This window comes from Penicillium paradoxum, assembly GCF_028828445.1.
Source record: "Penicillium paradoxum strain IBT 22861 chromosome Unknown utg000005l_segment0_segment0, whole genome shotgun sequence".
Lineage (NCBI taxonomy): Eukaryota > Fungi > Ascomycota > Eurotiomycetes > Eurotiales > Aspergillaceae > Penicillium > Penicillium paradoxum.
The window spans coordinates 1,982,302-1,993,908 of NW_026643183.1; the positions used below are offsets into that span (position 1 = coordinate 1,982,302).

Consider the following 11,607-nt stretch of genomic DNA (forward strand, 5'->3'; position numbering starts at 1 on the left):
TCAAATACAGGATTCAAAGATCAATCATCTGCACATGGATACCCGTGGGGGTTGCTCATTGGTAAAAAAAAAACGAACAAGTTATAACTCGTCCTCGAGGTACTTGTACACAAACTTGAAATCAGCCTTGCGTCGATTCATCCTGGGAAGATATTGTCAGTGGCGAGTTCGGGAACGTGCGAATCTGTTTGTTAATGCTGGACTAACCATGTGCTTTCGTAGTCGAAGAAGCGATAAGTGCCTTGTTCGAACTCCTCGGTGATATTCTTCGGCTCCTCATGACGCTGGAACCAGGTTTGGTATTGCTTGTGGAAACGCCAGCTTTGATTACGCAGCGCTTTGGCGGCAAGATATTGCTGATACGTCCCTTGACGGTAGTAGAAAAGGTAGAAGAGGGTATCGGTGTCGATTCGTCCAGTGTCATATAACCGGGGATCATCGAATATCGCAAGAGGTTCCTGGGGATAGTAGAGCGCAGTACTGTAAGGGTTCTGCGGCTTGTAGTGGCGTGGTTTTTCAGCGTCGCCAGCCTCCGGACAGGTTGTCAATGAAGTGGCGAGAAGGCGCTGAACAGACGGTGAGGGGTTCGCCGATGCACGCGCCTTCGTCACTTCAAAGGATTGAAGCAGGTCCTGAAGACCTGGAGGCAGGTGATATACGGACTCTTCAGTCTCAGTTCCTGGTGCTTCTACATTGCCATTCGTGGATGCTTCCGCTTTAGCCGGCGCGGGGGTTGGGGCTGGAACACTTGCACTGGCAGGGATCTTCGGCCGCCCGGCCCCAACAAGCTCTTCCGGACTGGGCGCCGCAGCGGGTGATACTATTGACTTGGCAACGGGCACTGCGGACGCCACACTGGGCGAAGCAGTAGATGATTTCGACATAGGGAATGCCACGGAGAGGGCCGGGCTGTACCCGGGTGGAGGGGGAAGAGGAAGAATGCCAACACCACTTTTGTCGCTTGCGGCAGCAGCTGCAGCGGCGGAGGCATACTTGAGGTCACCGGCGGGACGGGTGGGGAGGGGGGCAGGCTTCATGCCAGGAGTGGCACTGGATGAAGCAGTAGTGTGGAGGGTAGCGAGAACGGGAAGCGGCGATTTCATCTGCGTCGATGGTCTTCGAGGTGTCGGCGCTTCAGGCTTCGCTTTTGGCTTGGGTTCGAGCTCTTCATCTTGAATCGATTGAGCGTCTTGTGATGATACCCGATCACCTTCGCCGCCCATACCAAATTGTGCCTCGACCTCCTCGCCAATATTCAGATCATCGTAGAGAGTTTCGTCCTCGCCAGAGTAGTCAAGGTTGCCCCCTTCCTCGACGTAGTATTTGATGCTTTCCTTGAGATCTTGTACCGCGCCCACATCCAGGTTGCCGTTTTGTAACGAACGATTGAGGAACTCCAGCTTGTTTACGTGCCATTTATGTCGTTCCGTGACGTGGGAGATGTCCGCCATTCGATCCGCCTTCTTCGTGTCCTTCTTGCCCTTCTTCATCTGCGCATGAAGTGTCTCTTCCTCCGCCTCCAAGGCTTCGATCTTCAGCTGAAGCTCGTCCACCATACTGGCGAGGAACTCAGAACACTCCACTCTCTCCTTCTCCTTTGGGTCAAGTCGCGACGCTGCCGATAGGCCTTCCTTCGAATACGCTTTCGTCTTCATCTCCTTCTCAACGGCCTTGAATTGTTCCATGCACTATTGAGGCTATTAGCCTACTGCCCATTGAAGAAACCATGGATCTTGGAAGGGATCCAAGGTCGAAAACCAAACATACCACTTCAATAGCTTTCCGTTGTTCCATCAGGGGAGCTTTATCCTTGACTTCATTTCCAGCGGCCCAAGATTTGATCTGATCACGGAACCTTTGGAGCTTCTTGATTTCGCGCTTGAGGTGGTCTTCGAGCTTGTCCCGCTGCGTGGGATTTGTGGCCTGGCGTATTTTCTCGTAAATGCCTTCAAAAGTTTGGATCCCTTCAGCGACCTTTTTAAAGGTCTTATCAATTTCTTGTTGCGTTTTTCGGGCTGCCATTGTGAGCCCGTTGGTTGTGGACTGTGCCGTCCACTGGCGTTGATATTAATGTGGTCGGAATGGGGAGGTAATGCGCTATCGACCGGGAGGATCAAAAGTGCACAGTCGAGCGGGTTGAAATCGGAGGGATTGCGAATGTGCTTGTTTGATTCAACGAGGGACAGAGACTCGGAAGCCCATGGAATGCTCTCCGCGTTTGAGTGGAAAGCTTCGTGGTTGCTCTAATAGGTAGGCGGTCACGGGCGGAGGCGAACATGAGGGCGGCGCGAGAGGAGATCGTGGTCTTGGAAACCAGTCACTGTCGCATTTGAGTCGCTCTCAGTCGGTGTTTATTTTACTTTTGTGCTAACAACCCGTGTCGCGCTGATAACGCGAATCAAAAGACCTCCTACTTGTTCAAGGCAACGCTTTGTGCCAGCACTATCAACGATCTTATCTTGTCCACATCGTCAACGGCGGGTATGTTCCCCAGTTCCACCGAGCTATTCCCCATGCTAATTTTTGTATAGAAGCTTGATACATCGCAAACATGAAAGGTTGCGACCGATAACCTCTACAATGCATCGAAATCGCTAATATCGCTTAGTCGTTATTCAAAGAGTCAAATCGGCATCCGTGACTGTTGATTCGGAGTTGGTCTCCTCTATTGGGAAGGGACTCCTTGTATTTGCCGGCATTGGCAAGGAAGATACCGAGAAAGACGCAGAAAATTTAGTGAACAAAGTGTTGAAGGCTAAATTCTGGCCTGATGACAATGGAACACAAGTAAGGCAAATTGGTCCATATGTGCCACGGCGGCTATTAACATCATCATAGTGGAAAAAAAGTGTCAGGGATATTGAGGGAGAAGTACTCTGTGGTATGCTCCCCCTCGTCTGCTATGTCCTTCTCTACGAACAATGCTAATGGTTATCTGGTATAGTTTCCCAATTCACCCTTTATGCGAAAATGAAGAAAGGCAATAAACCCGACTTTCATGACGCAGCTAGCCCGGACACCGCACGCAAGATCTATGACTTCTTTTACCAAAAGATGGGTGAAGTCTATACCCCTGACCGAGTCAAGAATGGTGTCTTCCAAGCAATGATGGAGGTTGAACTGAAAAACGACGGGCCGGTGGGTGTAGAATACTGCAGCGCAGACGCGGCGGTACATTTTGCCTTTCTGGCTCCTTTTTCTCGCCGCTATTGAATTTTTACTGACTGATTTCATTCTAGGTTACCATTGAGATCAACACCAATCTGCCCAAGAAAGAGCCCAAGGAGCAGAAAGATGGAGACAAAGAGTCCGACGTACAAGACATCAAGGGATCATTTGAATTTCAAATCCCTCCTGAATTGCTCCAATGAAAACCGCAAAGAGGAATAGATATAGAATAAAGCTTTATATATCCATAGAAGTTAGCAGATACCCTCAATACAATTTGTTGCATACTTCGTTGCTGCATAGTACCTGTCCCAACGAAGTCGGGGTGCCGCAATGGAAGCTTCCTGAACCACAGACGCCGCACTCCCCCACAATGCGCCTCACTTCATTCTCCTCCACCTTTTCCCAAGATCACTTTTGAACCTCTCTCGTATTCTTCCCCACTTTTTGCATTTCTTTTTCTCACTTCCCACTCCACAGCCATGGCGACAGCTCAGCGTAAGTCTAGTGCGGGGTCCACCGATCTGCCCGCGGAACGCAAAGATTGATGTGGTCGAGTGACTGACCAGCTTGTAGGCTCCCGTGTCTTCTTTGACATTCAAATCGGTGACAGCAAGCCTAACCGTGTTGCATTCGAGCTGGTAAGTGACGGCCCGCATCCTCATGTCGCGTTTGGTTTACAGCTAACATTAGAGGCGTCATACAGTTCAACGATGGTACGGCATGATTTTCTCGACGATTTGGGACGTGACTAACAACAGCAACAGTTGTCCCCAAGACCGCTGATAACTTCCGTGCTCTCTGTACCGGCGAGAAGGGCATTGGCAGCCAGGGCAAGGAATTGACCTACAAGGGTATGTCTGCATTACCCCGCCCCCATCACGTTGGCGCCCACTAACCGCCGCGTTCCGATACAGGCTCAATTTTCCACCGTGTGATTAAGCAATTCATGATCCAGGGTGGTGATTTCACTGCGTTCAACGGCACTGGCGGCGAGTCCATCTACGGCGAAAAGTTCCCCGACGAGAACTTTGATCTCAAGCATGACCGTCCCTTCCTGCTCTCCATGGCCAACTCCGGTCCCGGTACCAACGGCAGTCAGTTCTTCGTCACCACTGTCCCTACTCCTCACCTCGATGGCAAGCACGTCGTTTTCGGCGAGGTGATCAACGGCAAGAGCGTGGTTCGCAAGATCGAGAACCTGAAGACCCAGTCCGACAAGCCCATGAAGAACGTCACCATTGTGGACTGCGGTGAGCTCTCCGGAGAGGACTACAAGAACGCTGCTACCCGCCAGCAGGATGCCACTGGCGATCCATACGAGGACTTCACCGAGGACCACCAGGGTGAGGAGCTCACCGCGCCTCTGTGCTTCAAGATCGCTTCCGATCTGAAGGGCTTCGGTAACACTGCTTTCAAGAAGGGCGATCTCGAACTCGGTCTTGAGAAGTACCAGAAGGGTCTGCGCTACTTGAACGAGTTCCCCGAACCCGATGAGAATGACCCCAAGGAGCTGGGCGAGCAGATGAAGGCCCTCCGATTCACCCTGCACTCCAACTCTTCCTTGCTCGGCAACAAGCTCCAGAAGTTCCGCCAGGCTCAGAACTGGGCCACATATGCGCTCCAGGTCGCCGATGCCGCCAAGGCCAAGGACGCCGACAAGGCCAAGGTCTACTACCGCCGTGCCGTTGCCCACGAGGGTCTGAAGGAGGAGGATGCCGCACTCAAGGATCTGCTGGAGGCCGAGAAGCTGGCTCCTGGCGATGCCGGTATCATCAACGAGATTGCCAAGGTCAAGAAGACTGTTAAGGACCGCGAGGCCAAGGATAAGGCCGCTGCTCGAAAGTTCTTCTCTTGAACATCTGGCACTTGGTTTGTTCGTATATTTCCTTTGTTCCATCACGATTCACGACGTGGTATCCTCGCTCACCGATGACCCATGATGTATGATATAACATCATTAAGGCATTCTGCCTCGTTCTCTGTGTGTTTGGGTCAAATCCATGCTGTAATCCCTTCTATGTGGTAGGTCTCGTGTAGTGCGGCATCTCAGCCTCCAAAATGAAAAATCCACCCAAATTATCGGGAATGTCTCTAAACACGGTCAATGATATATACCTAGCTAGTCGTATTTGAAACTACATATTCTGCGCCGTGCGCTATTTTGAAGCGCCTGTGAAGATATACAGCGTTCATCTCAACAACGAGAGTCAAAATAGCTGTTCTCTAATCACTGAAGTTCTCTGCTCTTTCACTCCTGCTCACAAATCTAAAAACCAATATGGCCTCCGAATTGTGCTCGATATCCTCCATACTAATCGTCGGTCCTGGGGTATGGGGGTGCTCAACCGCCCTTCATCTCGCCCGTCGAGGATGCACCAATGTCAAGGTGCTGGATCCTTGCCCTGTGCCGTCACCCATTGCTGCAGGGAACGATATCAACAAAATCATGGAGCACAAGCAGCTGAAATGTAACTACTTTCGGGCTTTTCCCTTCCTTGTCAAACATTCATGCAATAAACTCATCGGCTAATATCCACTAGCACCAGATTATGCTCACGATTTGAGTCTTGCCTTTACGACTTTCACTAGGGCCGCATTGCAGGGTTGGAAGACCGATTCAGTATTTCAGCCGCACTTCCATGAGACTGATGGATTTCCAGGACGTGAAGGAGAATGAGTGGACGAATGTTGTATAAGAGACTAGCGTCATATTGTTAAAACTCAACTGGTTGTGCTCTTTAAATATACCAGGCATCCTCTCTGTTGAGACACTGATACTCTATATACTCTATCCAACGTCCCCCTCCTTCTCATCTCCCTTCCACCAAATCCAGCTAACCTTGCAGCAAAATCACGTCTTAATAGTCCCAAAGTCACAAGGCACTGCAAGCAGGAATATTTTCATGTTTCTCCCAATACCAAGAGACTCCAGGCTGACTGATGCGGTTTTAAAGGTGTCTTCATGTCATGTTCCGTTACGGTATTTTCCGCGTCAGATATTGCCTTAGAGGACCAATTGACGGAACTCTTCACATTCAGCAGCGTTGCACTCGTGTATAAGGTACAGGTAGACACTCGCGAGACTCCAGATCCCCCAAATCGACCGTAGAGTACGGCAGTTCGGTAGACTGGAGTTTGGAATTGGATCTGGGCTCGTGTGACTCGGAGTGTGTCTTCGAATGACAGGCGAAGGAGTAGCATTCAAGAAGTCCTTTTTCATGGATAGTTGGTTTGATGAGAGGAAATATCTTTCACCGTAAGACATTTTATATTATAGGATCTTGAACCACTGCCGGTAGTCTGCGCCTTGACCCAGACCCTAGTTTCAAACTATGCGCATCAGCCGCTCGTATTGCCGCCTGGCCCGATCATCATTCTAAAGAAAAGTATAAGTAGATAAATCTACACCGAGCTTTCAAAGCAATTGTCCAATTGACCACCACGCCGTGGAGGTAGCACTGGATCCATTTTTGCCACGGGGTACTGGGTGTATGCATTTGCTTCAATAGGAGGGGATATGATAATGGTTTCTAGTAGTCCTATCTGAGAACCACCGAAATAAATGTCATAACATTGCAAACAATTCTTTATGAGAGATGGGGATCTTTCTTACCCCCTTGATGAGGTTGAACCAATCTATTTCACCTCCGCATGTACCTCCAATGCATCATATATCCGCCCAAAAAGACCATCATGCCAGTTCCTCACATCCTCCCAGTCACCCTCCGGTAGCGTGGCGCGCATGTTCCGCAGCCACCCACCAACAATCAAGTCCGCATAGCTGGCCTTGCTACCGAGTATGAAGGGTCCACTCGTGTCCTTCAAGAAAAGCTTACCCAATTCACCCAGCGTATTCCGGAAAGATTCCTTCAATTTCTCCCGTGGCTCGCCTGAGATTGCAAAATCATCCCAGCTCTTCACACCCCCGCGCCGCGCGAACTCCGCTTTACTGATCTCGGCAGTAGCGGGGTCGAATGGGAGATTCTGCACTCCAAGTTGCACATGCGAGGTAAAGGCTGCGTCGACATTCACATTGAACTTGGCGTATTCAGGGAATGGGCTCTCGGGGATTTCTGACAGTGGTATCATGATCGGATTCTCTGGCTTGAAGACATAATCGATGGTCTGAGGAGGGAAAAGGTCACCCGCGCCAGAGTCCGGATACGTCTGCTGTAGATGGACTGCGATATCAAAGGAATCTCCGACCGATGAATTGGTGTTGGGATCTTCGATGATCGGTAGAGTGAAAAAGTCGGTTCCATCGGCAAACTTGCGACAGGCGGGTACTTTGAGACTGTTGCGAACCTTGGCAACGTCAGGCAGAGGCACCCATGTGGTGGAATATGGGATACCCTTGAAGTTGAGTGCCATTCGGGCTTTCCAGGGGTTGGGTGAGCAGCAGCTTTTCTCTACTGGGGGCCGCATGGCGATGTCATAGAAGGTGATAGACTTGGTAGACATGGTGATGGGTGAGGAGTGTTGCTCAGATAAGTTGGATATTGTGTCTTTGGAGAGGAAAAGACCTTGATGAAGACTACCTAAGTAATTGAAGGGCTTTATATATCGTGGGGTGCGGGGGCTAAGTTGCTTGACTTTGCTACATCTGGTGGATGTTGTAGAGGGCTGACGTGGGGTCCAAGTGATTCACCTTGACTCATGCCCCACCTCTTCTCCACCGTATCTTTGCCAAGGCAATCCAAAGCATTCATTGTGATCCCACCATTCTGTTTCTCGTGAATGTCTTCTCTATGGCCCCAGGAATACGGAGCACCCGGTCGGCGAACCCGGGGGACATGCAGTGTACGCCAAGAGTATCCAGAAGAAGGGATGAATCTTTGATTGTCATCATGAGCCATGCAGCATTGATCGGTTATCTAGTGAGAACTAAAAATATATCGAGTTTTAGCTCAAACTGTGCTCATCTTATGCAGCTAAAGGATCAGAGTAGAGGCGCTTCTTCTCTTCTTCCTTCACTGCACAGCGACTGCATTATCGTATTCTGCATTGATTCCCTCTCGGCGTATCGATCATATCATTGACAACGGTATTGAACTTTGGGTTGATCGAGGCTCATTTTGAAAACAGAAGTATCGACTATATGGTAAGTGCCATCCGCTTCCGACATAGATGACCTTGAAAGGGTAGAGGAATGTCTCGTCTATGCCATCGCGGCTGTCACAGAGCAAGGATACTGTCAATTTATCACGAAAAGCCATGGAAGTGCTGGTGGCCTAATTAAGACCACAAGACATGATTTAACAGCCTAAAACTGGGCGATAGTGGTAGGACGTCGATAGCAATACCCTTGACCCCTGTTGAGGAAACGCCCCGACTATCTTGTGTCCCCTGCTCCATCTTTTACTTTTGACCTCAAAAGCCACTAATGATGGGTTCCTTATTCATGGTATCCCAGGATCTTCGACCTGTCTAGACACCGAATTGGAACCACAAATTTTCACCCTTGTGGAACTATTTATTAGCACAGAGACCCCTCGGGATTTCCGCCTCCCATCATAATAACCAAGCATATATTCAAGTGGCCAATCATGATTATGAGCGAGGCAGAGATAACGGCAGGTGCTCCAGGGTATCTGAAGGTATGGGGCCCTGCACTGATCGCTATCGGAAATTCGTTATTCTTTCTAGCCACTATCCTCATGATCTTACGTATATACACCTTTTTCTCTATAAAGAGAACGAGAGTCATCTGGCCTCTCCTATGGGCACTGACATCCTGGTTAGTACATTTAAATTAGATGAATTGGTTTTCTGATACGTTTCAGTTCCTGGGTGCCGCCGGCACTATATTTTATAGCTTTGAGGTTACCCGTCCTGATCTTTATATACGATCAAAAGTCAACATCATCCCGACCATCATCGTGTGCTTTGCCATCGCATCTGCTAAAATGGGGATGGTGATGTATATTCTCGAGGTACAAAACCGCGCCGGTAAAAGAATTGGGAAGTGGGCTATGCTGGTTGCTGTAGGGCTAAACGTATGTCATTTCCCACAATTGACAATCAATGACTATAGCAACTGCTTATTCGAACCTGTATAGCTGGCCTCTTATATCGCCTTGATTCTAATAAAGGTATTTCACGATTACAAGACCAACAGGCCAGTGCGCACTGGGCTCAAGCTGGGCGATCGGTGGTTTGTCGGTGCCGGGGGTATGTCTTTCTTCCAATCTCAACAAGTCGCAGTACAGCTAATATATGCGGTCCAACGCTTTAGCATGGAGTGTTGTCACAGATCTTTTCCTCGCTATATACCCGGTATTGATGATTTGGAAATTACAAATGCGGAGAAAGATCAAGCTCATCATGTGTGTTTTGATGAGCCTTGGTATACTTGCCGCTGGCCTGGGGATAGCGAAGATGATTGAATTCATGCTTACGGACTACAGTTGTGAGTTAGACCTTGGCATATCTATGGATACTTGTGGCATGCTCGCAGGATGTATATTCAAGCAAGCTATTTGTACGAGGTGGACTGACATGTGTATCTCACAGACAAACTCGCAATGTGGTTAATCTTTCATGTTTCCGAGGCGTGGATATTGTTAATTGCCTCGAGTGTCCCCCCCACTGTGGCCGCTGTTCAAACGCCACATGGCGAAACCGGAAACCGTTTGAGCGATGGTATGTTCCGAGTTAGCCAGATCACTCCGCCGGGAGAGCATCTAGAAAGCCTGACTAGGAGGCCTTGGGTGGTGCCATGATGAAAATTGTCTATGATTGGAATGGCTGTAAGATGGACTACTTGAAGTTTCAAGTAAAAGATGTCTGACCAAAAATACCCAAAGTGTTCCGCTAGATCTGGTATCACTCCCCCTGTTAATCAATTCTTTTTGATCCTTAGCGGTTGGGTTGAGATGAATTCATCGTCATTTCCTTGCTTATAGCGTTCACTGATACTTGATCCCAGGAGAGCTAGGGACCTCGTCATCGCGCTCATCTGTGTGCACGTTAAGCTTGTCAAGGTTGTCAAGGGACAAGCGCAAGAAGTCATGCTTGTTCTTCCAGGTGACCTGGCTTTCTGCAAAGTTTTCACTGTCGGCGGGAGCTGGAGGCGGGTCGGTAATCTTGGTGACAAGGTACGCTGTGGATGCCTCAGCAACTCCGTACATCAATACGCCAATAAATGGAGTGCGGAGCAGAACGGTGAAAGCGAAGGCAAAACCGAAAAGGACGCCCTCTCGGTCTCGGAACCACCGACGCTTTTGCTCGGCGGTGAATTTGATTCGGCAGAAGTACGGTTCGAGCTAGACATTGTTAGAATAATCCGGACCGAGGAAAGGCAACTTGACTCACAAGCTCACGCATCAGACTGCGTGAAGAGAAGTAGGTGTGAAGGAACATCACGATCCAGTTCTTCGGCAGGAACAAGCCCGCGCCGAAAATAACGGCTGCGGGGCCAGAGCCAACGTGGCTTCGGAACGTGTAGAAACTTGCTGCCGGCATGACAAATCGACCGATGATTACAACCATGGAAAGAAGGTAGAGGCCGAGCATCATGCCAATCTTCTTCACATAGCGGTTGAAGAATGACTTCAATGCTTCTGGAATCGGCCGGGAGCCAGCTTTCGTTGTGTATTGGATGAGATGGGGGTAGTATAGGGAGCGAAGTTTGTTAGGATCCTCCGCTTTATGTTTCTGGAGGTATGTGGCGTCCACCCATTGAATTGACTGCATGAAGCTGATGAAATGGTCAGTGAAGATTGCCAATCAGTTCGATGAAAAGAAACCGTACATTTCATCCAGCGTGGGAGTCACATATCGCATCAAAGTCATGAGCAGGAAAGGTACCTGAAGTACAGACGTGGACATGAACTCAAGGCCATTGAGAAGCTTGTCGTCCCAGACTGCCTCCTCTAGGTCGATCACCCATGATAAGATGTAGATGAAGACCTTAACACTGAAGATCTTGGATTGAAGTTAGACGGGAAGTCCCGATAAATGTGACATAGTGTGAAACATACTGGGATCTGGATGATCAATTGAATAATGATGCCCACAGCTATCGCGAGACCTGCTTGGCGGAAATGGTCATACTTGAATAGTTCAGGGTTGGATAATGCACGAACAGCTGCAAATCTCAGTTAGCAAGTGTCAGGAAACCCATGGACCATTCAAAAGTTCATTCCAAGGCAAGTGACAGGGAGGGGCTGGCTGCATTCAGTACAAGTAGCTCCTTGCTCGAAGTCTTGGGAGAGAGCTATCTTCGAAAGTGCCCAAACCCAATGTTGTTTGCTGGTATGCATAGCCAGGTATTTGGCTAGGCATTCTAAGCCAATGATAGACTCGGATGGCTGATAAAAAGCAATAAACCATTTAGGGAGATAGACATACTTCCTACCAATGTGAGCTGGAAGCCGCGGATCACGGCATTCAGCTCAAAGTTCGACATCGTCTCTTTCGAGAATTTGGAAAGAT

The 11,607-nt window shown here is 49.2% G+C and overlaps 5 protein-coding genes across 5 annotated transcripts; 2 read left to right on the top strand and 3 right to left on the bottom strand.

The window, feature by feature from the left end:
* Positions 1-81: 81 nt before the first annotated feature.
* N7457_005785 (CNOT2/3/5 family protein) lies at positions 82-2,022 on the bottom strand (the record flags this gene model as incomplete). Its single annotated transcript, XM_057176829.1, has 3 exons — positions 82-142; positions 208-1,688; positions 1,768-2,022. The coding sequence occupies 3 exons, from the start codon at positions 2,020-2,022 to the stop codon at positions 82-84; spliced, it is 1,797 nt and encodes a 598-aa protein (XP_057031131.1).
* A 529-nt stretch (positions 2,023-2,551) lies between these two features.
* On the top strand, positions 2,552-3,371 carry N7457_005786 (D-aminoacyl-tRNA deacylase; the record flags this gene model as incomplete). The annotated part of the gene is made up of 5 exons (XM_057176830.1): positions 2,552-2,558; positions 2,609-2,787; positions 2,839-2,881; positions 2,945-3,171; positions 3,240-3,371. 5 exons carry the CDS (start codon positions 2,552-2,554, stop codon positions 3,369-3,371), a joined length of 588 nt encoding a protein of 195 aa, XP_057031132.1.
* Positions 3,372-3,650: 279 nt separating this feature from the next.
* On the top strand, positions 3,651-5,026 carry N7457_005787 (peptidylprolyl isomerase; the record flags this gene model as incomplete). Its single annotated transcript, XM_057176831.1, has 5 exons — positions 3,651-3,666; positions 3,745-3,809; positions 3,875-3,884; positions 3,936-4,022; positions 4,086-5,026. The coding sequence occupies 5 exons, from the start codon at positions 3,651-3,653 to the stop codon at positions 5,024-5,026; spliced, it is 1,119 nt and encodes a 372-aa protein (XP_057031133.1).
* A 1,781-nt stretch (positions 5,027-6,807) lies between these two features.
* On the bottom strand, positions 6,808-7,632 carry N7457_005788 (uncharacterized protein; the record flags this gene model as incomplete). Its single annotated transcript, XM_057176832.1, has 1 exon — positions 6,808-7,632. One exon carries the CDS (start codon positions 7,630-7,632, stop codon positions 6,808-6,810), a length of 825 nt encoding a protein of 274 aa, XP_057031134.1.
* A 2,447-nt stretch (positions 7,633-10,079) lies between these two features.
* Positions 10,080-11,581, bottom strand: usgS (transmembrane protein UsgS; the record flags this gene model as incomplete). Its single annotated transcript, XM_057176833.1, has 5 exons — positions 10,080-10,436; positions 10,486-10,870; positions 10,925-11,082; positions 11,154-11,260; positions 11,524-11,581. The coding sequence occupies 5 exons, from the start codon at positions 11,579-11,581 to the stop codon at positions 10,080-10,082; spliced, it is 1,065 nt and encodes a 354-aa protein (XP_057031135.1).
* Positions 11,582-11,607: the final 26 nt, after the last annotated feature.